Genomic DNA, 24,650 nt, shown 5'->3' on the forward strand with positions numbered 1-24,650 from the left:
AAGAAAAACGAAAAATGTTCTAACCATTTAGTCAATTTATACCAATAATGATCCTAAAAGAAATTTGAAAATTATTTCTTTATATTTTCCTACCTCCTTCCCTCCCTCTGTTTCCCCCTTCTTTCCTGCTTCTTCCTCTTTCTTTCTATTCTTTCCTCCCTCCCTCCTTTCCTGCCTTTTCCTTTCTTTCTATTCCTTCCTTCTTCCCTCTCCCTCCCTCCTTTCCTGCATTTTCCTCTTTCTTTCTATTCCTTCCTTCCTTGCTTGCTTCCCTTTGTCCTTCCCTTCCCTCTTAATTATTAGTTTCTATTAGTTTTTTATCTTTCCGCTTTACACATTTTAGTAAAGTTATCATTAAAAAAGAGAAACAGTGTTCCCCTGAAGGAGAAAACCTCTCTCTCACAAACACATATACTCCACTTTAGATAAATACATCTGATCAGAATCAGAAGTTTTTTAATTATATCAAATTATTTATTTTAAAGTTGACAGAAGGGCAAAAAGCAGAGCAAAAGTTTTAATAGCAATTCACAGACTGATGTTTAAAAAATGAAACTGGCAAATCTGATTCACTATAAACGTTAGACACAAGTAGTCCTTGATTTACAACCAGTCACTTATGACCGGTCAAAGTTATGATGGACCCCCAAAAGCTACTTATGACCTAGTTCAGGATTCCAACAGCTGCACACACCTCACAGTCACATGATCGCATTTTGAGCGCTTGGCAATTGGCTCAACTTTACATTTTTCCAGCAAAAACAACCATAGGAATACACAGTGACCCTGGCTATGACTATGCCATTCACTTAATCACTGATGATGGAAGCCCAGATGCGCTGGGCAGGCCATGTTGTAAGGATGCCAGATCATCGCATCCCTAAACAGCTCTTCTATGGAGAGCTGTCTCAAGGAAAGCGATCGCACTGGGGACAAAAGAAGCGATACAAAGACACGTTGAAAGCTTCTCTTAAGTCCCTGGATATTAACACCATCTCTTGGGAACTTCTGGCACATGATCGACCGACATGGCGCACCTTGGTGTACCAGGGTTGCCAGACATATGAACACAGAAGGACAATCTTGGCACAAGAGAAGCGAGCACTCCGCAAAGCCAGAGCTGAAATGCTGAAGTAACAGTGTCTACATTTCTTTGTTCAGTATGTGGCAGAACATTCCGTGCTAACATCGGTCTTATTAGCCACCTACGGACACATCGTTGATGGCCCATAACCCACAAGATGTCAAGGTCTTCATCGAAAATTGATGGACGAACAACAGCTGCAAAAAAAAAAAAATCATAAAACTGAGTCTGTTGACTGAGTGCCTTGCCTTATGACCATCTTAACATAGAATGGAAATTCCAGACTCTGGTACAGTTGTAAGTTGAGAACTATCTGTAATGAACATAGATCTCTATGGAATCGCTTTGGAATACTGTTTAATAAGTCTCTTTTGTAACATTGAATGGAAAGGGGGGAAGGGAAAAAAATGAAGGTGAAATACCCCACCTGCAGCTATGTCTAACCTGTGACTTTTATGCAGCAATAACCACAGAACAGGAAAATAAGAGACAACTTTCAAGGTTAGGCATCTGAGTGATTTGCAAGTGTCCGTGTCTTAGTGCTTATCTCTGCCACAGTTAATTCATCATCGGTGATGAATTGGGCACATTCTCACTAAACCTTTATTTTTACGGCAATTTATTGCCCTGGTTGCCAGAAGGTATATTCCCCAGAATTAGCCTTATCTCTGTGGATGGACTCCCAAGTTTCCTGTAGCCAGTTTGGTTTTACAGCTGGGAAGCCGAACTGGGTGATAAGGAAACACAAAGGTGATTAAAATTAAGTCTCTTTCAGGTTAGACGTGATGGTTAAAGTGTGTTAGCTTGCATTTCTGAAGATAGGGGGCTCCTTTGAATTGGGGAAGGGTATCACCCTCCACCCTTAGATTCCTGCATGGAGAATCAGTGGTGGGCACGTGAATTCACACTGTGTCTGGCCCAGCTGCAGAATTTTTCCCATGCAGATAGTCCTCAGCCTACATTCATTCATATAATAATAATAATAATAATAATAATAATAATAATAATAATAATAATAATAATAATAAAGTTGGAAGGGACCTTGGAGGTCATCTAGTCCAACTCCCTGCTCAGGCAGGAAACCCTATACCATTTCAGATCAAATGACTGTCCATTCTCTTCTTAAAAACTTCCAGTGTTGGAGCATTCGCAGCTTCTGGAGGCTGGTTGTTCCACTGATTAATTGTTCTAACTGTTAGCAGCTGTTCGAAGATGCAACGTCACTGAAAAAAGGGACTTACAACTCATCCTCATGTTTGCAACTGTCGCAGCATCCCCAGGGCTACGTGATCAATATTGGTTGCTTGGCAACTGACATGGATGGTTGTGGCATCCTGGAGTCGTGTGATCACCATGTGTAACCACAACTGGCACCAGAATTTCCATTGCTAAGCAAGACAATTGTTAAGTAAGTTGCACCCAATTATATACCGCTTCACTGTGCATTTATAGCCCTCTCTAAGCAGTTTACAGAGTCAGCCTATGACCCCCAACAATCTGGGTCTTCATTTTACCGACCTCAGAAGGATGGAAGGATGGGTCAACCTTGAGCTGGTCAGGATCGAATTGCTGGCAGTGGGCAGAGTCTGCCTGCAATACCATATTTTAACCACTGCTCCACCATGGCAAGGAAGGAAGGAAGGAAGGAAGGAAGGAAGGAAGGAAGGAAGGAAGGAAGGAAGGAAGGAAGGAAGGAAGAATAACAATAGCCCTTAGACTTATATACCACTTCACAGTGTTTTACAGCCCTCTCTAAGCAGTTTACAGAGTCAGCCTATTTGACCCCCAGCAAGCTTTATTAAATGAGCAAACTTTATTTTTAAAAGTTTTATACATGTTGGTGCCTGTTTCTCCCAACAGGCATTTTTGTTGGGCTGTGTTGCTCAATAAATCAGCTAATGGGAGAACGCCCAAATCTTGCAGACTCATTCCTATCTGACAACCTGGTTGATTTGTTATTCTCATGAAGTTCTATTCCTTTAAAAAAAAAAATCTTTTTAAAAGAAAATGTGGGATGAATTAAAGTCAAGAAGTGAGGTCCTTGATGCTCTCTGAGCTTGGTTGTTTACTTGCGGACATTTCATGACCCAGTTAGGTAACTTCATCAGTGTTAGAAGGGGGTTTGTTTATATACCAGTGGCTTGCCCTGTCATTGTTGGTGGGAGTGTTCTTAGCGGCTCCTTGATCAGGCTGTTGTTTACTGTTAGTTTGTCTGCGTTGTTAGTTCTTTCATTGGAATATTGTTTACTGTTTGATTGTTGATCTAGTATTAATCTTGGTGTTAATCTCTGCTTATCTCCAGGGGCAAAAAGGAGCGAGGCCCCTTTAAGGAAAAGGTGGAAGAGACTGGATCAGAAAAAGAAAAGGAGGTGAGGTTGTGGTGCAGGAATTCAAGCTAATTTGAGGGATAATTCCATCTGTCCTGTTTGCCATTGTTTGCTCCCTAGAGAAGGGCTTTTCAACCAGTGGTATGGGTACCACCTGTGGTACATTGGCACCTGGCAGGTGGTACGCGACCATCCTAGAAAAGTGGTAGTGGGGGAGGGGAATGAGCTGAACCGGTGGCAGCACCGCACAAGCCTGAGTGAGAGATGGCTGGAGCTGCAGGGCTGTCAGGGCTCAGCGGAAGCGCCAGGATCAGTGCCGCTTTCCAGCTGACCAGTGCTTCTTCGGGGCTGTCAGGGCTCAGTGGAAGCACCAGGATCAGCGCCAGGCTCCAGCTGGAGCTTGGCACTTATCCTGGAGCTTCTGCTGAGCCCAGAAGAAGCGCCGATCAGCTGGAATGTTGCAGCATCCCCAGGGTCTTGTGATTTACATTCAGATGCTTGGCAACTGATTCATATTTATGACGGTCACAGTGTCCCAGGGTCATGGGAAGTGACCAAAACCTGCTGCAACCACCCAGCAGATGGGGAAAATAAAAACCAAACACCCCCCACCCCACCCCCGCTGCCAATCCCCAACAGAAATGCTCACAACAATGAAAACCTCGGACAGGAGGAAGAACACCACCGGGTGAGCAGGCAGGTGACTTGCTCAGCTGTTTCTTGGGGGGCACTTTTTTCAGTGCCATTGTAACTTGGAACAGTCACTAAGCAAACTGTTGTAAGTTGAGGACTACCTATACTTTATCACTTTTTTCCTTTTTTTTTTTTTGGTCATCAAGTTTTTGACACCTTGCTAGGCGACTGGCGGTACTCGGATATTGCCATATCCTAAAAGTGGTACAATGGGTGAAAAGGTTGAAAAGCCCTGCCCTAGAGACTAAAATGGACGATCTGAAACTTGAGCTGGCCACGAACAAGGAGTGTATAGCGAAGTGGTGGCCCTTTGAGAGCTGTATGCAACGAAATTTCATTTTGGTGTATGCTGATTGGTGTACATTCAAAGTGACAATAAGATTGTTGTTGTTGTTATCTGGATATTGATTGCTGGTGAAGAGATGACAGGGCAAGGCCACTAGTATATAAACAGAGAGAAAACTGCCCCCCCTTCTAGCACTGATGATGTTACATAGTTGGGTTGTGAAATGTCTGCAAGAAAACAACCAAGCTCAAAGAGTACCACAGACCCCACAGAGAAATTTTAATTGTGGACTTCCAAGGAAGTTTGCAGAGAAAACTCAAAACTACACCATGGCAAGAATGATGTTGCACTTACAATCTTGCAAATGTTGACCTTCCTCATACTCTGGTATGCTGCAACCTCACAAGATCCACCTAAGGCCACTTTCTGCTCCACAAAATCCTAGTGTTCAAGTCTAATCTTCCTTTCTGACCTATGGAAGCAGAATCTCGTATTCCTGAAGCAACCAAGAATTGAAGGGTCATGTCCTGGGATCTGGTTTCCTGTGGCCTTCAAAGAGGTATGTGGGGTTTTTTTAGATGTTAGTGCTGATCGTTGTCTTAAAGTCCTCTGGGTGGACTTTCCTCCTATCAGCAAAGGACATCCTGGTTTTCAGCAAGCCCACTTCTTGGCTGAAGAGCGTTTCCTTTCACAACCCAACTGCAATGTCAGTTTTCTTTCCCCAAACAGCCATTGCAGCGGTCAAATCCGATAGTTTTGATAACTGAATGAAGTCATGTAAAAGAAGCTGGTGCCAAGAACTAAGCAGTAAACCATCAGCTGTTCCATGTATTTTTATTACATGTCTTCTCTGGAGTGACAGGATGATTCTGACTTCGATAGTTGATCTATCTTTCCTGGGGAAAATGTAACATTTCCCTGGGCAATCCCAGTTGTTACAGATGGAAAAGAATCCCAAAAGTGCTTTTTCACAAGGCGACTTTCTTGTTTTTTTTCTTTGAAGATGTTTCGCTTCTCATCCAAGAAGTTTCTTCAGCTCTGACTGGATGGTGGGGAATGGAAGGATTTATACTCCTTGCAGACAGCTGGTCATTTGCCTTCTTTTAGAGAGTCATTGGAACTTACAACACAGTTCTTTCAGCAATTCCAAGAAGGCTCCACACCCATTTGCACCACTCAGGTGACCCTGACAACACAGGTAAATCTCCAAGTAGCCTCAACAACTCTCTAAAACCCGCTGAGCCCCATGCGTGCCAGCAACCCTCCCTGTGCCCGCCGGCCTCCCACCTCCCACCCCTGGCCCTCTTTTACTTACATTTTTAGTAGTTGCTCAGCAGGGAGGGGTGGAAACTTCCAGACAGCTCACCTTCGCTGCAGACAACTTGCAGCACCGTTTGCAGAATGGGACTTTTGGCGGGCTCAGCAGGGCAGAGACAGCCTGGACAATTCCTATTGGCTTTTGAAAGCCAATAGAATTAGACTCTATTCAAGAGAGTCTATTCTATTGGCTTTCAAAAGCCAATAGAATAAAAGGGAGTAGCACAGCTAAGGAAAAGGGGGAAAAAATGGTGGACTGCGCTGTTTGGCGACCCCCGTGAAATGGTCATTCGACCCCAAATGGGGTCCCAACCCACAGGTTGAGAACCACTGCTCTAAAAGGAATGCAAATGACCAGCTCTCTGCAAGGAGTATAAATCTTCCATTCCCCACCATCCAGGCAGAGCTAAAGAAGTTTTTTGGATGAGAAGCGAAACGTCTTCAAGGAAAAAACAAGAACGTCCAGTTGCCTCTTGAAAAAGGACCTTTGGGACAACCAGGACCTCAGAATCTCCATAGATAGACGAAAAGAAAGATACAAATAATTTTCTTAGCCATAGGTTTCTTTTATTGTTAGGTTCTGTTTTCTTAAATATTTTTTTAAAAAATGCTGGCCTTTGATCGGGTGACAGGATGTACCAATGATGTCATGTAAAGGATGGGATTGAAATTTTCAATTTTCAAATTCTTTTTAAAATAAGCAATATATTGGCATTAAACCAGCATCTGTTTCAGCTATTAACACAAGCGGTCCTTGACTTACGACTACAAAGGAGTCCAAAATTTATGTGGCGAAGCGAGACATTTGTTAAGAGAGTTTTGCCCCGTTTCACAAGTTTTCTTGCCACGGTTGTTAAATGAATTGCTGCAGTTGTTAAGTTGGTAACTTGGTTAGGAAGTGAACCTGGCTTCCCCTTCGACTTTGCTAGTCAGAAGGATGCAAAAACTGATCACATGACCTTGGGACACCACAGCTGTCATAAATATGAACCAGTTGCCAAACAGCCAAATTTTGATCCCGTGACCATGGGGGTGTCAACGCTGCTAACATCGGATGTTCTTGCTTTGACAACATATGGAGATGCAACCATTTTCCTTCTTATGTTTTACTCTTAGAATTAGAGTTAGAATTAGGTGATACTTGGGGGGGGGGGAGGAATGTGCATGGGAGTTTAGTTAGACATACTGTAACTAGTGTGAGAACCAAGGTTTTTGAAATGAGAGATGATAAGAATTGGTGGGTTGGAGAACTGGAGGGAAAGTCTGCATTTCAAGCTAATTGGGGAATGTGATTTATGACTGTAAATTAGAGGAGGGAATTGTGCTTTGATACTATGTGCTCAGGGGAGGGGAATTCAGATTTTGGTTTTGGCTATGTAAATGCCGATGCCATGCTTCTCAAATAAAGATTCTTTAAGGTAAACAATGCCTCGAAGTTCTTTGAAGAGTTTCATTTTTCATTTTTTTTTAAATTTTTATTTTTAATCAACAAGACAAAACAGAACAAAGCAAAACATAACACACATACACACAATATATATATTCCTCTTTGAAGAGTTTCATCTGTCGGAACCATGACAGGGGGATGCTGCAACAGTCGTGTGAAAAACGCATGTCACTTTTTTCAGTGCAGTTGTAACTTCGAAAAGTCACTAAATGAATTGTTGTACGTCAAGACTACCTGTATGATCCCAAAACAGGAAAAACTTCAGGTCAGTGCTTCCGGTTTAGGATTTAATGGGATGAATGCCTGGCCTAATTCTTCAGCAATGATTCCAACATTTATTTCTCCCCTTAAAACTCTCAATGGAGGGAATCTTTTGGCCTTAACCACTCCAGAGTTACGCTGAGGGTACTAGGAGTTGAAATCCCCATGTATCTGGAAGGCTGCCACCATAGAAACCTGAAAAAGACATTGCTCAGTTTGATTGATGAACAGCTTGAGCTGGCATAAAGAATTTTTTTTTATTGTAGTCGAACTCTCATAAAAATTGTCACATAGGTAGTCCTCAACTTACGACCATTTGTTTAGCGACTGTTCAAAGTTACAATGACCCTGAAAAAGTGACTTTTGATTGGTCCTTTCACTTATGACTGTTGCAGCATTCCCACGGTCGGGTGATCAAAATTCAAACAGTTGGCAACTGACATGTATTTATGACAGGTGCAGAGCCTGGATTGATTGTTATTTGTGACAGGATTGTTATTTGTGACCTTCCCAGCTGTCTTATAACAAGCAAAGTCAAAGAGGGAAGCCAGATGTGCTTAATGACCATCTGATTCGCTTAACAACTGTACTTTAATAAGGAAAAGACTATTTAGTGGAGCTTGATTTCTATAAAATGTTGGGATTCATCCCTGTAATTTTCTTCTTGGAGGTTGGTCATTGCTGACTTCCCACTTAGAGCTGGGGATTTTCTAGTGGTCTCCCATCCAAATATACATCAGGTCTTACTCAACTTTCTGAGATCAACCAAAATTAACTAGGTGGTGCCAACTGCTGGTCCAATACAGCCATAATCTTTTATTGGATTGTTATACAGTATGCCATTCAAGAGTCACAGGTAGTTCTCGACTTACAACAGTTCATTTAGTGACCATTCAAAGTTACAACAGCACTGAAAAAAGTGACTTATGACCGTTTTTCATCTTACAACCATAGCAGCATCCCCATGATAATGTGATCAAAATTCAGATGCTGGACATCTGGTTCATATTTATGACGGTTGCACTGTCCCAGGGTCATGTGATCAACTTTTGCAAACGTCTGACAAGGAAAGTCAATGGGGAAGCAGACTCACTTAACAACCGGGTTACTAATTGAACAACGGCAGTGATTCGCTTAACAAATGTGGCAGAAAAGGTCATAAAATGGGGCAAAGCTCACTTAATAAATGTCTCACTTAGCAACATAAATTGTGGGCTCAGTTGTGGTTGTAAGTTAAGGACTACCTGTACTGTGAGATAGAAACATAGAAAAATAGAAAACTAATGGCAGAACAAAGACCCAGTGGTCCATCAAGTCTGCCCTTTGAGTTTTTTGTGTGTCTCTTTTTGTTTCCTTGAGCAACCACTTAGATATTATTAAGACATTGAAAATTAAAGTAAAATATCATTGTGGCTTCCCTGAGTGGTTACTCAGTTGAACTTTCCACAGGGCATTTACATTTACATTGCTGGAAGTTTTTAAAAAGAGACTAGACAATCACCTGTCTGAGATGGTATAGGTCAGTGGTGGCGAACCTATGGCACGCGTGCCAGAGGTGGCACTCGGAGCCCTCTCTGTAGGCACCATGCCCCGGAGAGGGCAACTGTCCCTCTTCAACCAGCCACCCGCTAAATTGCCGATATCCCACATGGCTGGATGCATCCCAGCACCCATGCGCTTGCTGGCCTTTGTGTGCGGGGGTCGATGGCGTCAGGCAGCAGCTGCCCCAGCCCCTGCCTCACCTGCGACAATGGCACCCCCACTCTGCCTCACCTTGCCTCACCTCACCCTACAGCACGAGCCTCCTGCCCACCACCCCACCTGCCAGAGACCCCCTGGATCTCTCCCAACTCTGCCCAGCCCCCACAGACATCTCTCCCCAAAGCAACATCGAGGTGATCATGCCCACCTTGGCCACACCCACTCAATCTGCCATGGCCACCACAGCCACACCACCCAGTGGTCCATGCCCATCTGTCACCCAATGATAAATAAGTGGGTTTTGGGTGGCAGTTTGGGCACTCGGTCTCTAAAAGGTTCGCCATCCCTGGAATAGGTCCTCCTGCTGAAGCAAGGGGCTGGACTAGAAGACCTCCAAGGTCCTTTCCAGCTCTATTCTATTCTGTTCTGTTCTGTTCTGTTCTACTCTACTCTACTCTACTCTACTCTACTCTACTCTACTCTACTCTACTCTACTCTTCTACTCTATTCTATTACCAATATTGGCCAGATTCCATGTAGGACTTTGTAGGTATTTTAGATGACCCCCCAACATCATTGACCATGATAAGCTAAGTCGAGAGCTAATCATAACAACCAAAGGCAGTGAAGGTAGGACAAACAGGCAGAAAACTGGCAGAACGCATCCATGAACACCAGCTGTCAGTCAAAAGGCAGGAGAAAAATTCTTCAATTTCAATTTCAATTTCAGAACACATAGGGAGATTTAACTATAGTTTCAATTGGGAAAATGTGACCATCCTAGACCAGGCCAAGTCCATAAGTGCCAGGGAATTTCTAAAAGCCTGGCACTCTGACAAATCGGCCATCAATAGGAACATTGACATTAACAACATCTATAGACTATGCAAAAGAGACAATCAACCAGCCTCAAAGAGAAACAGATTCCAGCACCTCCCCACCAGTAATCAGCACCCAGATCAGCATAGAGCAGTGGTTCTCAACCTGTGGGTTGGGACCCCATTTGGGGTCGAACGACCATTTCACGCGGGTCGCCAAACAATGCAGTCCGCCATTTTTTCCCCGTTTTCCTTAGCTGTGCTACTCCCTTTTATTCTATTGGCTTTTGAAAGCCAATAGAATAGACTCTCTTGAATAGAGTCTAATTCTATTGGCTTTCAAAAGCCAATAGGAATTGTCCAGGCTGTCTCTGCCCTGCTGAGCCCACCAAAAGTCCCATTCTGCAAACAGTGCTGCACCAGTTGAGTAGTCCTCGACTTACGACCGGTTGAGTAGTCCTTGACTTACGACTGGTTGGGGGTCGCGGCATTAAAAAGGTTGAGAACCACTGGCATAGATTAACTCCAAGGTCACTGTCAGACCAACAATGAAGGAAGCAATACCCCAATCAAGAAACTGCCAAAGAGTCATTAGTAAACAGCCCAACCAGCCCTTAAGACTGCCCCCCACCCACCCAGACAGGCAAGACACCAGATTATAAACTGACATCAAACCGAACTCCTTACTAGCACTGATAACATTACCTAGTGTGCTAATGAAACGTCTGCAAGAAAACAAGCAAGCTCAGAGGGCACCAAGGACCCCTCATGTCAACCCTGAGCTACAAATATTCTCCTTCATTGAAGGTAGAGATGTCCAGCCTTGGCAAATGTAAGACTGGTGGACTTCAATTCCTAGAATTTCCCAGCCAGCATGAAGTCTACCAGTCTTATAGTCGCCAACATTGGACACCCTTAATCTAAGGCAGGGGTCCCCCACCCCAGTCCATGGACTGGTACCAGTCCGCGGCATGCCAGCAACCGGTCCACCCAAACAAGCAAAGCCCCATCCGCGGGATGCAGGCAGCACACAAAACCACATCCCCTCTGGTTCACAGAATAACCTCTCTCCAAGGAACTGGTCCCTGGTGCCCAAAAGGTTGAGGATCTCTGATCTAAGGGACACCAGCTTGGTGACCGCTGAGGTACAGAAGGAATGGAAATATCTCTGTTTGCTTTTCATTAGCCATATTTGTCCTTTAATTAATGTCATTCCAGTGTAGGCAGCTCCACTGGGCAGAGAGATTAGCTAGAACTTATTGGATACCTTTGCTACGTGAGATCCACCTAGCAACCTTGGAGTAAGGAGCTGATAGCCCTCCTGATTAGATGTCTGGGAGTTAATGTTTGACTCACTGTTTGGGTGATACGAGGAAAACAGGAATGCATAATGTTGAGTCTTCTCCCCTTGGATCAGCAGAACAGGAGGTCGTTGTGCCCATTACCAGCTGAGAGCTGCAGAATAGGAGAAGAAAAAGAGACTGTAGCACTGGACACAGAACATAGAATCATACGGTTGGAAGGGACCTTGGAGGTCCTCTAGTCCAACCTCCTGATTATACCATACTGGACAAATGGCTGTTCAATCTCTTCTTGAAAACTTCCAGTGATCCACAACCTCTGGAAGCAGGCCATTTCACTGATAGATTGTTTTCACTGTCAGGAAATCTCTCCTTAGTTCCAGATTGGATATCTCTTTAATGATCTTCCACCCATCTTCTCTTGCTCTAAGGTACTTTGGAGAGTCTTCAAATCTTCAGGTTCATCTACGTCTTCAGCTGGGTGAGTTGGGGTCCCATATGACATACAAGGACCATGGCTTGGAATATTTTCAATGGCAGTTTCCTTCTAAGGTCCAGATAGTGTGTGAATAAGAATCTGTAACTCTCCTGATCTCTCTTTTGACCTGGGTTCTTGGCTTCCATTCTGACATCTTCCTTCTGATCTTCAGTATCTCAGCTTTAACGGTTGCCTAAGGCTCAGGGCTGATCCTCACCATGATCCGAAAGCATGATTGTTTAAACAACATCACTGCTCCCATATGGAACTTCCACCTGGTGCTGGCATTGGGCATCCCTCAACTTGTCATCACCTTCATCTCAGCCGTCTTCAATTCAGGCGTGGTCCTCGGGGTGGTGTTCTCAAAGGACTTGCACAAACCCATCTTCATCCTTTTCTGCAACTTAGCCATCTCCGATTTCCTCTGTGGCTCTTCGGGCTTCTGGATCGCCATGCTGTTCATCACAGACCCTCAAAGCACCGTCGTGGGGTCCAAGCAACTGCTCAGAGCTTACGCCTTCTACGCCATGTCCATCCTGGCCACCATTTATAACTTAGTCATCATTGGGATCGAACGCTACTTGGCTGTATCCAGATGCTTAAGGATGACATACCGAATTACCAGGAACCAGATTTTGAGTACCACGTTGGTTATTTGGGCGTGTGCCTTCTCCTTGGGTTTCATGCCTCTGATGGGGTGGAACTGCTTGGAGAAGGATAAAATTTCTGCTCTGTACAGTCCGTTGTGCATGGACTATCTCACCTTCATCACTATTCCTCACTGTCTAGTGGTGTTAGTTCTACCCCTCTTCACTTATGCAAACATCATCATCTTTTTGAGGAAACACAAAGGAACTATGGAAACTCTAGGACAGTGCCAGGCTACCTACCGTCTAGCTGAAGTCCAAGTTGCCAGAACCAGTGTATTGATTTGGGTCTTAGCTTTGTTTTCCTATGCGCCCTTCTTCGTCGGGGTGGTGTTTGATTCAGCTACTCAGCAGTGTCCCAGTGAGCATTCTCGAGCCATCTATATCTTCAGAAACCTCACGGCAATGATGATCACCATTAACTCACTAGGAGACCCCATCATATACTCTCTGAATATGAAGAAGCTGGGACACAAGCTTAGGTTTCTGAAACTTCCTTCCAATAACCGCATTCAAGTACAAGCCATTGAACAGACCTGATTTTGGGTGACTCTCTGGACCTGTGAATTTCCATCTCTTGTGACTTATCAACAACTGGTATGATAGATGGTGCTGTCCTTTACAGGTCTACTCAGAAATCAGTCCCATTTAAGTCCAATGGGACTTACTCCAAAGTAATAGAATGGAAAGGGAGTGGGTGGAAGACATGTAAAACCTTTCATAAAGAGGCATGACAGAATACAGATAGTCCTCAACTCACAACCATTTGTTTAGTGACCATTCAGGGTTACACCATCATTTAAAAAGATGATTTGTGGCCAGTCTTCATACTTAGGACCATCGTTGTATCCCCATGATAATGTGATCAAAATTGGAAGACTTAACAATTGGCATGTAATAGCAATGTTGGTTGCAGCTCCCTGGGGTCAGTTTCTGATAAGCAAAGTCAATGGGGGATGTCAGATTCACTTAACAATGTATGATTCACTTAACAACTGCAGTGATATGCTTAATAACCATGGCAAAAAAGGTCATAAAATCGGGCATGACTCATTTAAGAATTGGAGATTTTTAAGAAGATGCTAGATAGTCACTTGTCTGAGATGCCATAGGTTCTCCTGCTAAAGGGGGGCTGGACTAGAAGACCTCAAAGGTCCCTTCCAGCTCTATTCTATTCTATTCTATTCTATTCTATTCTATTCTATTCTATTCTATTCTATTCTTCTTCCTTATTCTGTTCTATTCTATTCTATTCTATTCTATTCTATTCTATTCTATTCTATTCTATTCTATCAAGAGCTATTTTTATGACCTCTCTCTCTCTCTCTCTCTCTCTCTCTCTCTCTCTCTCTGGTCTTTTGGGAAGTACCTATCAATCTGATTTATTCTGATTGAGTTTGTAGTCCTCCCCTTTTTTAAATTAGAAGACTAAACATAAAAATGGTTGGTTTTCGATGGGTTCTGAATGCAGATTTACAATACAGTTATTGTACTGTTACCCAATTTCAGCACCTGAAGGGGCGGACAGTTCCCCGCCAATATTAAAAACGGGAACGACCAAAATTGCTTTAAAACGTAAATCTCAGGCGCACTGGAGAAAATACAGTACAAATTCAGGTTGAAAATTCAAGATTGTAATGTGAACTTCTTCCACAATGAATTATTAATCAGAATAATTCTCTGATGACTACAAAAGCTTGCTTTATTTTTTATTTTTTGCTTCTTCCTACAGTAAGTATGTTACACTTGGCTTTAAAAAGATCATTTTATTGGTGGTTCTTTTCCATCAATTATATCTGTTTACTCAACTAATTGCCTGTATGATGGATCTCAGCCAGATAGCGCCTCTAATAATGAATTATGACCTACAAAGGTTTACCCAATAATTACCTTTGCTGGACCCCCAAATTTATTGCTGACATCTTAGAAAAATGGCTTGGATTGGCATCTCTCCTCTAAAACAATGGTGAACATTGGAGAAAAAGACAAGATTTTTTTTTAATGAGATTTAAATTTAAAACGGGTAACATTCACAAAACAATGCTTAATCTGGATTTAGAAATATATTGTTTTATACACATTCGTGAACTCAAGAAATCAGAAAATGTGCATAGTGTGTTTTTATAAATTAATAAAAAGGCTTTGCTGGAGGATGCATATTGCATCTCTGTATGATCCTCCATTCCATTCTCATTTTTGGGGGTGCCTAATGCATCTCTGTATGATCCACCATTCTGCTCTCATTTCTTTTGCTATTATTGTTTATTGATCGTGCTAATAATTGTGCCCCTATCTTGCATGGATTGTGATTGGCTCCCTTCATTGTGACTGTGGGAGAACACTAAGAGGAAAAAACTCATGCTGCCCTATATACAACTATATACAACTACTCAGAAGTAAATCCTATTCAGTGGGACCCACTATGTGATAGGATTGCTTAAGATAGTATCAGAGACATCAGAATGGAACTGACATGTCCTACAATCTTCTTCTAACACTGGAGCATTGAACAGGGGTGTTCAGGGAGGGCAAAAAAGTCAAGATGGCAGTTGCAATTGCCCTCTTGACTGAACACAGAGACATGGGGCAGAAGATCCAGCTGATGACATTTGAATTTTGGAGTCCTCTTGTAAGTTCCTTTTAAACTGATCTCCAGACTGCAGCTGTTTCTCTGGGCAGATTTTATTTTATTTTAATTTACACCTGCCATATTGCTCTCCAAAGCTGACAGCCAGAGGAATGTCAAGGAATTTAGTTCCCCTTTGTAGAGAGAGGAAAAAGAGAGAGAATAGTTGTTTAGTCCTGGGGCAGGAGAAAGGGTGACAAAAAGACTCAAAGAGCCCTGCCTTTATTGTATTGTTCTTCAAAAGGGTAATGAAGATTTGGATTAAGTTTTCAAGATTCTGTTAACAGAGAAAATGAAAGACGCATTCTTGGAGTCCTTGAGGTGTCCATTTTCTGACCTGGCCTATTTCAAAGGGCTGGCAGGTAGGCACCAGCAAATCTGCAAGAGACCTATTAAGCAGGATTGTGCTCGACTGTGCAGGCTGCCGAAAAGCGGGGACTCGGAGTTCCCGGGGTTATGGCTTCTGGCGTGCCGTTTGCTGAGTCTGACCTGGAAAAGCGCGTTATGGGAACGCAGCTCTTGCGTGAATTTCAAAGGGTGGGTGGAAGGAAAAACCCCTTTGGGTTTTAAAAGGGTGGTTTTGCACCCTGCATCAGACGGGGCTGAATCGGGCTTGTGTTGTACCCGTGTGTTGTGAGAATGCAGCTCGACTCCTTGCATCTTGCGGAAGCAAACAACAAAGTAATCCTTCTTCTTCTTACTCCTCCTCCTTTTTCCTCTCCTCCTCCTCCCTTATTCTCCTTTTCCCCCTTTAATGAATTAACTTTGTCTTTTTTGGCTTCTCACAGAACAAAGAGTTAGGGCAGGGGTAGGCAACCTTGGTTCTTTTATGACTCGTGGACTTCAATTCCCAGAATTCCTGAGCCAGCCATGCTGAGGAGAAAGGGAGAGGTTTCCATGCTGAGCTATGATGGCTCAAGAATTCTGGCAGTTGAAGTCCACGAGTCATAAAAGAGCCAAGGTTGCCTACCCCGGGGTTAGGGAATCTTTCTGTCACTGGATGCCCTCTGGATGCCCTCTCCCATTGTGTAAATTCCCCTTCACTTCTTGGCGCTGCTTGTCTCCAGCTTGGCTAATTATGTCTGATTCCCATCCACAAGGATTAAAAGATTGGTTCCTTGTGATGCACTGTTTGAAATTCAAACTTTTTAATTTTGGGGCGTGGGGGTGGCGTTCTTTGTCCTTTTTTTTTTTCAAATGTCGGCTGTTTATTTTATTATTATTATTATTTAAAAATAGATTCTCCTGAAATCTCTTCCCAGTTTTTTCAAGCAGTTTTTTTATTTCCATCCCCATTTTAAAAAAAACACACACACAAACAAAATGCTCATTTCTGCATTTCAGCCAGATCCAGAATCCTGCCAGCTTCGGGAGGTGCCTGGGAATTTATTTATTTTTTTTAAAACAGGAAGTTGATATGGACGAGGGAAAGGCAGAATTCTATCTCCGTGCATGTGTGTGATTGTGTGACAAACCACCTTTCAAAGCCAAAGTGGGGCTGCTTGGAGCACCACATGTCGTGTCAACTTACTACAGGTAGTCCTCAACTTACATTTCTTTTAGTGACTGAAGTTACAACAGCACTGAAAACAAGTGACTATTTTTTAACACTTAGGACCATTGCAGCATCCCCAGGGTCACATGATCAGGTCATCCTTGACTTACAACAATTCATTTAGTGAACATTCCAAGTTACAAGGGCACTGAAAAAGTGACTTATGACCATTTTTCACACTTGTTGCATGATCATGGGGTCACCTTAATAATAATAATAAAGTTGGAAGGGACCTTGGAGGTCATCTAGTCCAACCCCCTGCGCAGACAGGAAACCCTATACCATTTCGGACAAATGGCTCTCCAGTCTCTTCTTAAAAACTTCCAGTGTTGGCGCATTCACCGCTTCTGGAGGCAGGTTGTTCCACTGGTTAATTCCTCTAACTGTCAGGAAGTTTCTCCTTGGTTCTAGGTTGCTTCATTCCGTGATTAGTTTCCATCCGTTGCTTCTTGTCCGGCCTTCAGGCACTTTGGGGAATAGCTTGACTCCTTCTTCTTTGTGGCAGCCCCTGAGATACTGGAAAACTGCTATCATATCCCCCCTCGTCCTTCTCTTCATTAAACTAGACATACCTAATTCCAGTAGCTGTTCCTTACATGTTTTAGCCTCCAGTCCCCTAATCATCTTTATTGCTCTTCTCTGCACTCTTTCTAGAGTCTCAGCATCTTTTTTAGTCTCGACATCTTTTTTACATCGTGGTGACCAAAACTGGATGCAGTATTCCAAATGTGGCCTTACCAAGGCATTGTAAAGTGGTATTAACACACTTCACGTGATCTTGATTCTGTCCCTCTGTTAATGCAGCCTAGCACTGTGTTGGCCTTTTTGGCAGCTGCAGCACACGGCTGGCTCCTATTTAAGTGATTGTCCACTAGGACTCCGAGGTCCCTTTTACAACCTGATAAGCAAAATCAATAAGGTAAGCCAGATTCACCTGGCAACCTTCTTTATAACTTAATAACTGCAGTCATTCACTTAACAACTGTGGCAAGAAAGTTCATAAAATGGGGCAAAACTCACTTAAGAACTGCCTGGGGTAGCAATGGAAATTTTGGGCTGAGTTGTGATCGTAAGTTGAGGACTACTGGTAAAGGAAAACAAAACAAGAAAGAACAAAAAACAAGTAAGACCAAAAACTCTTTTGCCTGTCGGGTGCAAATGGATATGAGTGCATATTGGGAGAGATTTCTCCTTATCTCTTAAAGAGAAAAGCAAACATTTTAAATCTCCTGATTCAACATTTCTACCCAGAACACGTCATGTAAGTGATGTTAATGGGCATAAGAAACATGGTTCATTTTGCTGATCAATGCGGATCAGCCTTGAATAAATTTATCTTTCATTATAAGGCAGTCACATATATTGTCTACTGTGTAATTTTCCTTCAGCCAAAACAGTTTTCCACGGTTTAAAATATCACCGATCCAATTAAATAATTCATTTTGCAGCGTCGGGCGACCCTTCTCCTTGCCAGCTAGAAAAGAGGAATTAAATAGATTTTATGGCTGTGCCTTAAGAAAGGCGGACAATAAATAAATTAGCAGCAGGATTTATTATCTGCCCTTTCAGGAGAGCTAACATTATTTAAAGTGCAGAAAAGAGGTAAGAAAGAGGATAAGCAGAAGAGAAATGCGGTAACAAAAAGGAAATACAGTTAGTCCATGACTTGCAAACACAATTGAGCTCCAAATTTCCATTGCTAAGCAAGGCAGTCGTTAAGTGAGCTTTGCCCCATTTTACAACTGTTTGCCAGTTGTTAAGTGAATCGCTGCAGTTCAATGAATCATGTGATCGTTAACCGAATCTGACTCCCCCCCCCATTGACTTAGCTAATGTGATTAATTTGACTAACTTTATTGGGCATCTAAACAATTACACTTGGAATACTGCGTCCAGTTCTGGTCACCCCAATACAAAAAAGTTGTTGAGACCTTTGGAAAGTGTGCAGAGAAGAGCAACAAAGATGATGAGGGGTCTGGAGGCTAAACTGTGTGGTGAACAGTTAAGGGAACTAATTATAGCTAGTCTAATGAAGAGAAGGATGAGGGGTGACATGATACCGGTTTTCTAGTACTGAGGGGCTATGACAAAGAAGAGGGGGTCCACCTATTCTCCAAAGCACCTGAAGGCAGGACAAGAAGCAACAGATGGAAGATGGTTAGAGCAAGATGCAACCAGGAAATAAGCAGAAATTTCCTGACAATGAAAACAACTAATCAGTGGAATGACTTGTCTCCAAAGGTTGTGGGTGCTCCATCACCAGAGATGTTTAAGAAGAGACTGGACAACCACATGTCCAGAATCCCAAAGATGCTTTTTCATGAGGCAACTGGACTTTGTTTTTACTTTCCTTTACAAAGTTTTATTAGTTGATAATATACGATATAATCGAAATACAAATGAAATACGAAATACTTTCTTGTTTTTGCTTTGAAGAGATTTCGCTTCTCATCCAAGAAGGTTCTTCAGCAATGACTGGATGATGGGGAATGGAAGGATTTATACTCCTTGCAGACAGCCGGTCATTTGCATTGCTTTTAGAGCAGGGGTGTCAAACTCAATTTCACTGACGGCCGCATCAGCATTGCGGTTGCCTTGGGGGTGTGTGGCCAGGGTGGGTGCAGCCTACTAGGTGGGTGTGGCCAGCTCTACATCATTCGCGTCAATAGCGCCTGTGGGGGCCTGGGCAGGAGTGGGACAGATCTGAGGGTCTCTGGCAGAAGGGGGCGGGACTGGGGCAAGCGCCAAGGCATGGTCCATTTCTTCATTCCTCACAAAGGGTGATACTTCCCCACCATGCACCCAGGGGGCAGAGCCAACATGGCAGGGGCTGGTTCCTCGCTGTTTCCAGACGGCCTTGTGGAGCTAAGACTGAATGCATTTCAGCATAGATGGCCACCACAAAATTGTACATTGGCTCCTGGCCAGCCTGGTCCAGGACCAAGGCAGCGGGGGCCGTTCCCTCACTGTTTCCAGGATGGCTTTGCGGGCCACATGAAACCACTTTGCGGGCCGCATCCGGTCCCCGGGCCTTGTGTTTGACATGTCTGTTTTAGAGAGTTGTTGAGGCCACCTGGAGGCTTATCTGTGTCCTCAGGGTCACCTGAATGGTGCAAATGGGTGTGGGGCCTTCTTGGAACTGCTGAAAGGACTGTGTTGTAGACTGGAGATAGATGATGTCGTATCCCCCCCCCTCGGTTGAGGGAGGGCTGTTCAGTTTTGACATAGATGGCCTTTTTGACCCCTCTTTCAAACCTGCAGTCCTCTCTGTCCAAACTGTGGACTTTGCTGTTTTTGAAAGAGCGGCCTTTGTCTTTTAAATGCAGATGGACTTCTGACTTTTGTCCCGATGGGTTTGTTCTCCTATGTTCAGCTCCAGTCAGAGCTGAAGAAGCTGCTTGGATGTGAAGCGAAACATCTTCAAAGAGATGTTTAATCAAAGAGAGAAGCAACCTAGAACTAAGGAGAATCTTCCTGACAGTTAGAACGATTAATCAGTGGAACAACCTGCCTCCAGAAGCTGTGAATGCTCCAACACTGGAAGTTTTAAAGAAGAAATTGGACAGCCATTTGTCTGAAATGATATAGGGTTTCCGTCTGGGCAGGGGGTTGGACTAGATGACCTCCAAGGCCCCTTCCAACTTTCTTCTTCTCCTTCTCCTTCTCCTTCTCCTTCTCCTTCTCCTTCTTCTTCTTCTTCTTATTATTATTATTATTAAGAAAGTCCAATTGCCTCATGAAAAAGCATCTTTGGGATAACTATAATCTGGATGACTGAGAATCTCCATAAACACTTGTCCAGAATGTATAAGATCTCCTGGTCAAGCAGGGGGTTGGACTAGAAAATCTTCAAGGTCCCTTCCAATCCTATGAATATATCATTATAATACAAACACAGACAATATAAGAGGTGAACAGAAACACCACACACCAAAATATAACACATTATCACCAATACAGAAGACACTATAGGATGGTAGTCCTCAACGTACTACATGAGCCCAAAATTTCTGCTGCTAAGTGAGACATTTGTTAAATGAGTTTTGCTCGATTTTATGACCTTTCTTGCCACAGTTGTTAAGTGAATCACTGCAGTGGATAAGTTAGTAACCCGGTTGTTAAGCAAATCTGGCTTCTCCATTGACTTTGCTTGGCAGAAGGTTGCAACAAGGGATCATGCGACCTGGATACAAAGCAATCGTCATAAAAAGGAATCGGTTGCCACAGGATCACATGATTATGGGGATGCTGCAAAGATTGTCACTATGAAAATGGTCATAAATCACATTTTTCCCTGCTGTTGTAACTTTGAATGGTCACTAAATGAACTGTTGTTAAGTCGAGGATCACCTGTACAGATGCCTCCTATTTTATTGCATTTTAAAGACGCCGGAAAGATTTCATTTCAATGTTCTGCATTTTCTTTCCCTTGCCAATCTCTCCTTCCTGATCAATAAATTTTAATAGTGATTTCCAAAATTCAGTTCCAAAATTTCCAAAATTCATAGCACTTAAGTTTTGACTTCCCCATCTCTCTTCACTACATAATGCTTTGTTTTATTTTTAAGACAGCAAACCTACCACTGTTCTTATTTTCTTTGCATTTACCATGCCTCTTAAGTTTTCTCTCTCTTGTTTCCTAGTTTTTGCTTCTCTTTAAATGTAACTTGCCACGTTTAAAAAATACATCTAATAATAGCATCCACTGCAATATTCAGATCTGCAGGATTATTAACTCAAAATTAATTTTATGTTTGCAGTGAAATTTTATCTTTAACTCGTGTTGCTTAGAAACAAAAGCCGTCTTCACTTTAAGCTGTAATGAGATTAACATGGTGCGTTATTGATAATAAACAGAACTTGGGCATGGTCAAAATTGCTTACTTTTCCTATTGCACATCTATTAATATATGAGTGCAGCTAAAATAAAATTCAAATATTATTGTTTCCTTAGTAGATTTCATATTAAGTAAATAAGATATGTAATATTTAACAAGCGGTGGCATGGTTCTCAGCTCCACTACGCATGAATTTTAAGCAAAGCCTGACGTTTGGGAATCCAAAGGTGCTTTTGCAAAAGGCAACTGGACTTTCTTGTTTTTCTTTGAAGATGTTTCACTTCTCATCCAAGAAGCTTCTTCAGCTCTGACTAGGATGGTGGGGAATGGAAGGATTTATACTCCTTGCAGACAGCTGGCCATTTGCATCCTTTTAGAGAGTCCTTGAGGCCACCTGAAGGTTTGTCTGTGTCCTCAGGGTCACCTGAGTGATGCAAATGGGCGTCAATGGGCGTCGAGCCTTCCTGGAACTGCTGAAAGGACAGTGTTGTAGACTGGAGATAGATGATGTCGTATCCCTCCCCCTCTGTTGAGGGAGGGCTGTTCAGGTTTGACATAGATGGTCTCTTTGACCCCTCTTTCAAACCAGTGGTCCTCTCTATCCAGAATGTGGACACAGACTTATGACCCAAGCTTGCAGTGTCCACACAGTTGCCACAAAGAAGAGGGGGTCAAGCTATTTTCCAAAGCGCCTGAAGCAGGACAAGAAGCAACAGATGGAAACTAACCAAGGAGAGAAGCAACCTAGAACTAAGGAGAAATTTCCTGACAGTGAGAACAATTAACCAGTGGAACAACCTGCCTCCAGAAGCTGTGAACACTCCAACACTGACAGTTTTTAAGAGATTGGACAGCCATTTGTCTGAAATGGTATATAGGATTTCCTGCCTGAGCAGGGGGTTGGACTAGATGACCTCCAAGGCCCCTTCCAACACTATTATTATTATTATCATTGCTATAATTGCTATATTTTTACTGTTGTTATTATTTACATCATCAAAATTTGGGGGGGTTTGCAAGTGGCATGTATTTTTGATGGTTGCCGCATCCTTGGGGTCATGTGATCACCACTTGTGACCTTCCCAACTGGCTTCCAACAAGTAGTCAATGGGGGAAGCTGGATTCATTTAACAAAGGCATGATTCACTTAGCCCAGGGGTAGGCAACCTTGGCTCTTTTATGACTCGTGGACTTCAACTCCCAGAATTCCTGAGCCAGCCAAGGTTGCCTACCCCTGAGTTAGCTATTGCAGTGATTCACTTAACAACCATGGCAAAAAAAGTAGTAATTACAACACAACACACTTAACAACTGCCTTACTTAGCCACAGAAATCCTGATCCCAATTGTGATTTTTATGTCCAGGACTCCCTGCAATGAACGTTCTATTAGTACTGTATTGAAATTGAATATCTAGTGCCACCTGGTGGTCAAGAGTTGTCATGACTTGCTATTATGCCTTACACAGGTAGTGCTTGACTTAACCACAATTCAGCCCAACATTTCTGTTGTTAAGCGAGACAGTTAAGTAGGTTTTGGCCCATTTTACGCCCCTTCTTGCCACAGTTAAGCAAATCACTGCAGTGGTGAAGTGAACCCTGCGGTCATTAAGCAAATCTGGCTTCCCCCATTGACTTTGCTGCTCAGAAGCCTGCAAAAGGAGATCACATGATTCCGGGACACTGCAACCGTCATAAGTACATGCCAGTTGCCAAGTGTCCGAATTTTGGTCACGTGATCATGGGGATGCTGCAATGGTCCTAAGTGTAAATATCGGTCCCAAGTCATTTTTTTCAGTGATATTGTAATTTCAAACGGTCACTAAATAAAAGGTTGTAAGCCGAGGACTACCTATCTCTCTCCTGACAGCCTAGACCAATGGTTCTCAACCTGTGGGTCGGGACCCCATTTGGGGTCGAACGACCATTTCACGGGGGTCGCCAAACAACGCAGTCCGCCATTTCCCCCCCCCTTTTCCTTAGCTGTGCTACTCCCTTTTATTCTATTGGCTTTTGAAAGCCAATAGAATAGACTCTCTTGAATAGAGTCAAATTCTATTGGCTTTCAAAAGCCAATAGGAATTGTCCAGGCTGTCTCTGCCCTGCTGAGCCCTCCAAAAGTCCCAGTCTGCAAACGGTGCTGCACCAGTTGAGTAGTCCTCGACTTACGACCGGTTGAGTAGTCCTTGACATACGACCGGTTGGGGGTCACGGCATTAAAAAGGTTGAGAACCACTGGCCTAGACATCCCTGCAAATCCTGCATTTTCATTTGATCTGCTCCTCACATCCAAACCGCTCCCCTGCAAGATGCTGTTTCAATCCTCTCCAGTCTCAAAAGATTTTAAGTCAGTTTCCTCAACCCACCAAGCCCAGTTTAAGACAGAAAAAGATAGTCTTTGATTTACGACCACAACTGAGCTCCAAATTTCTGTTGCTAAGCCAGGCAGTTGTTAAGTGAGTTTTGCCCCATTTTACGACCTTTCTTCTCACAGTTGTCAAACGAATCACTGCGCTTTTCAAGCGAGTAACTCGGTTGTTAAGTGAACCTGGCTTCCCCCTTGATTTTGCTGGTCAGAAGATTGCAAGAGGTGATCATGTGATCCCGGAGGAATGCAACCGTCGTAAGTACATGCCAGTTGCCAAGCCTCTGAATTTTGATCACGTGACCGTGGGGCTGCTGCAACAGTCCTAAGTGTGAAAAACGGTCCTAAGTCACTTTTTTTCCAGTGCCGTTGTAACTTAGAATGGTCACTAAAGGAACTCTTGTAAGTTGAGGAGTATCTGTAGTATGTTGACATGACATGTAATGCTCCAAGCAGCCCCACGCTGTCTTCTAAAGACGGTTTGCTTCCGCAAGACGCAAGGAATAGAACAACAGAGTTGGAAGGGACCTTGGAGGTCATCTAGTCCAGTGGTTCTTAACCTGGGCGATATTGCCCCCCAGGGGGCGATTTCATTTTTCAGGGGGGCGATGGAACAAAAAGGGGCGACACGGGGGCGAAGGACCGAAAAGGGGGCGATATGGGGGCGATGGAGCGAGAAGTTTGGGGGACACTTTTGAGACTTTTTCGTACAGTGAATCGCTGTATATCTGATGGAGGGGGGAGCAATTCTTTCGAAACATCGCATGTTGAGTGGCTCTGTAAAACATTTTGTATTGTACTTTTTTAGCGTGCATTCCAGTTCGATATTATATTTTCTTTGTGTCTTTTTAATCCTTTTTACAGTGTGCGTGACTATATATACTTTCCTCGAATCTTAATTGAGTTTC

The 24,650-nt window shown here is 43.2% G+C and overlaps 1 protein-coding gene across 1 annotated transcript; it reads left to right on the forward strand.

Moving 5' to 3' along the window:
• Window positions 1-4,823: 4,823 nt before the first annotated feature.
• Window positions 4,824-13,084, forward strand: LOC120311042 (lysophosphatidic acid receptor 3-like). Its single transcript, XM_039350158.1, has 2 exons — window positions 4,824-4,949; window positions 11,667-13,084. The coding sequence occupies exon 2, from the start codon at window positions 11,932-11,934 to the stop codon at window positions 12,898-12,900; it is 969 nt and encodes a 322-aa protein (XP_039206092.1). The 5' UTR covers window positions 4,824-4,949; window positions 11,667-11,931; the 3' UTR covers window positions 12,901-13,084.
• The last annotated feature ends 11,566 nt before the right edge of the window (window positions 13,085-24,650 follow it).

The sequence above is a fragment of the Crotalus tigris genome, unplaced genomic scaffold (genome assembly GCF_016545835.1).
Source record: "Crotalus tigris isolate CLP2741 ecotype Arizona unplaced genomic scaffold, ASM1654583v1 scf7180000018306.2785112, whole genome shotgun sequence".
In the NCBI taxonomy this organism is placed as follows: Eukaryota; Metazoa; Chordata; class Lepidosauria; order Squamata; family Viperidae; genus Crotalus; species Crotalus tigris.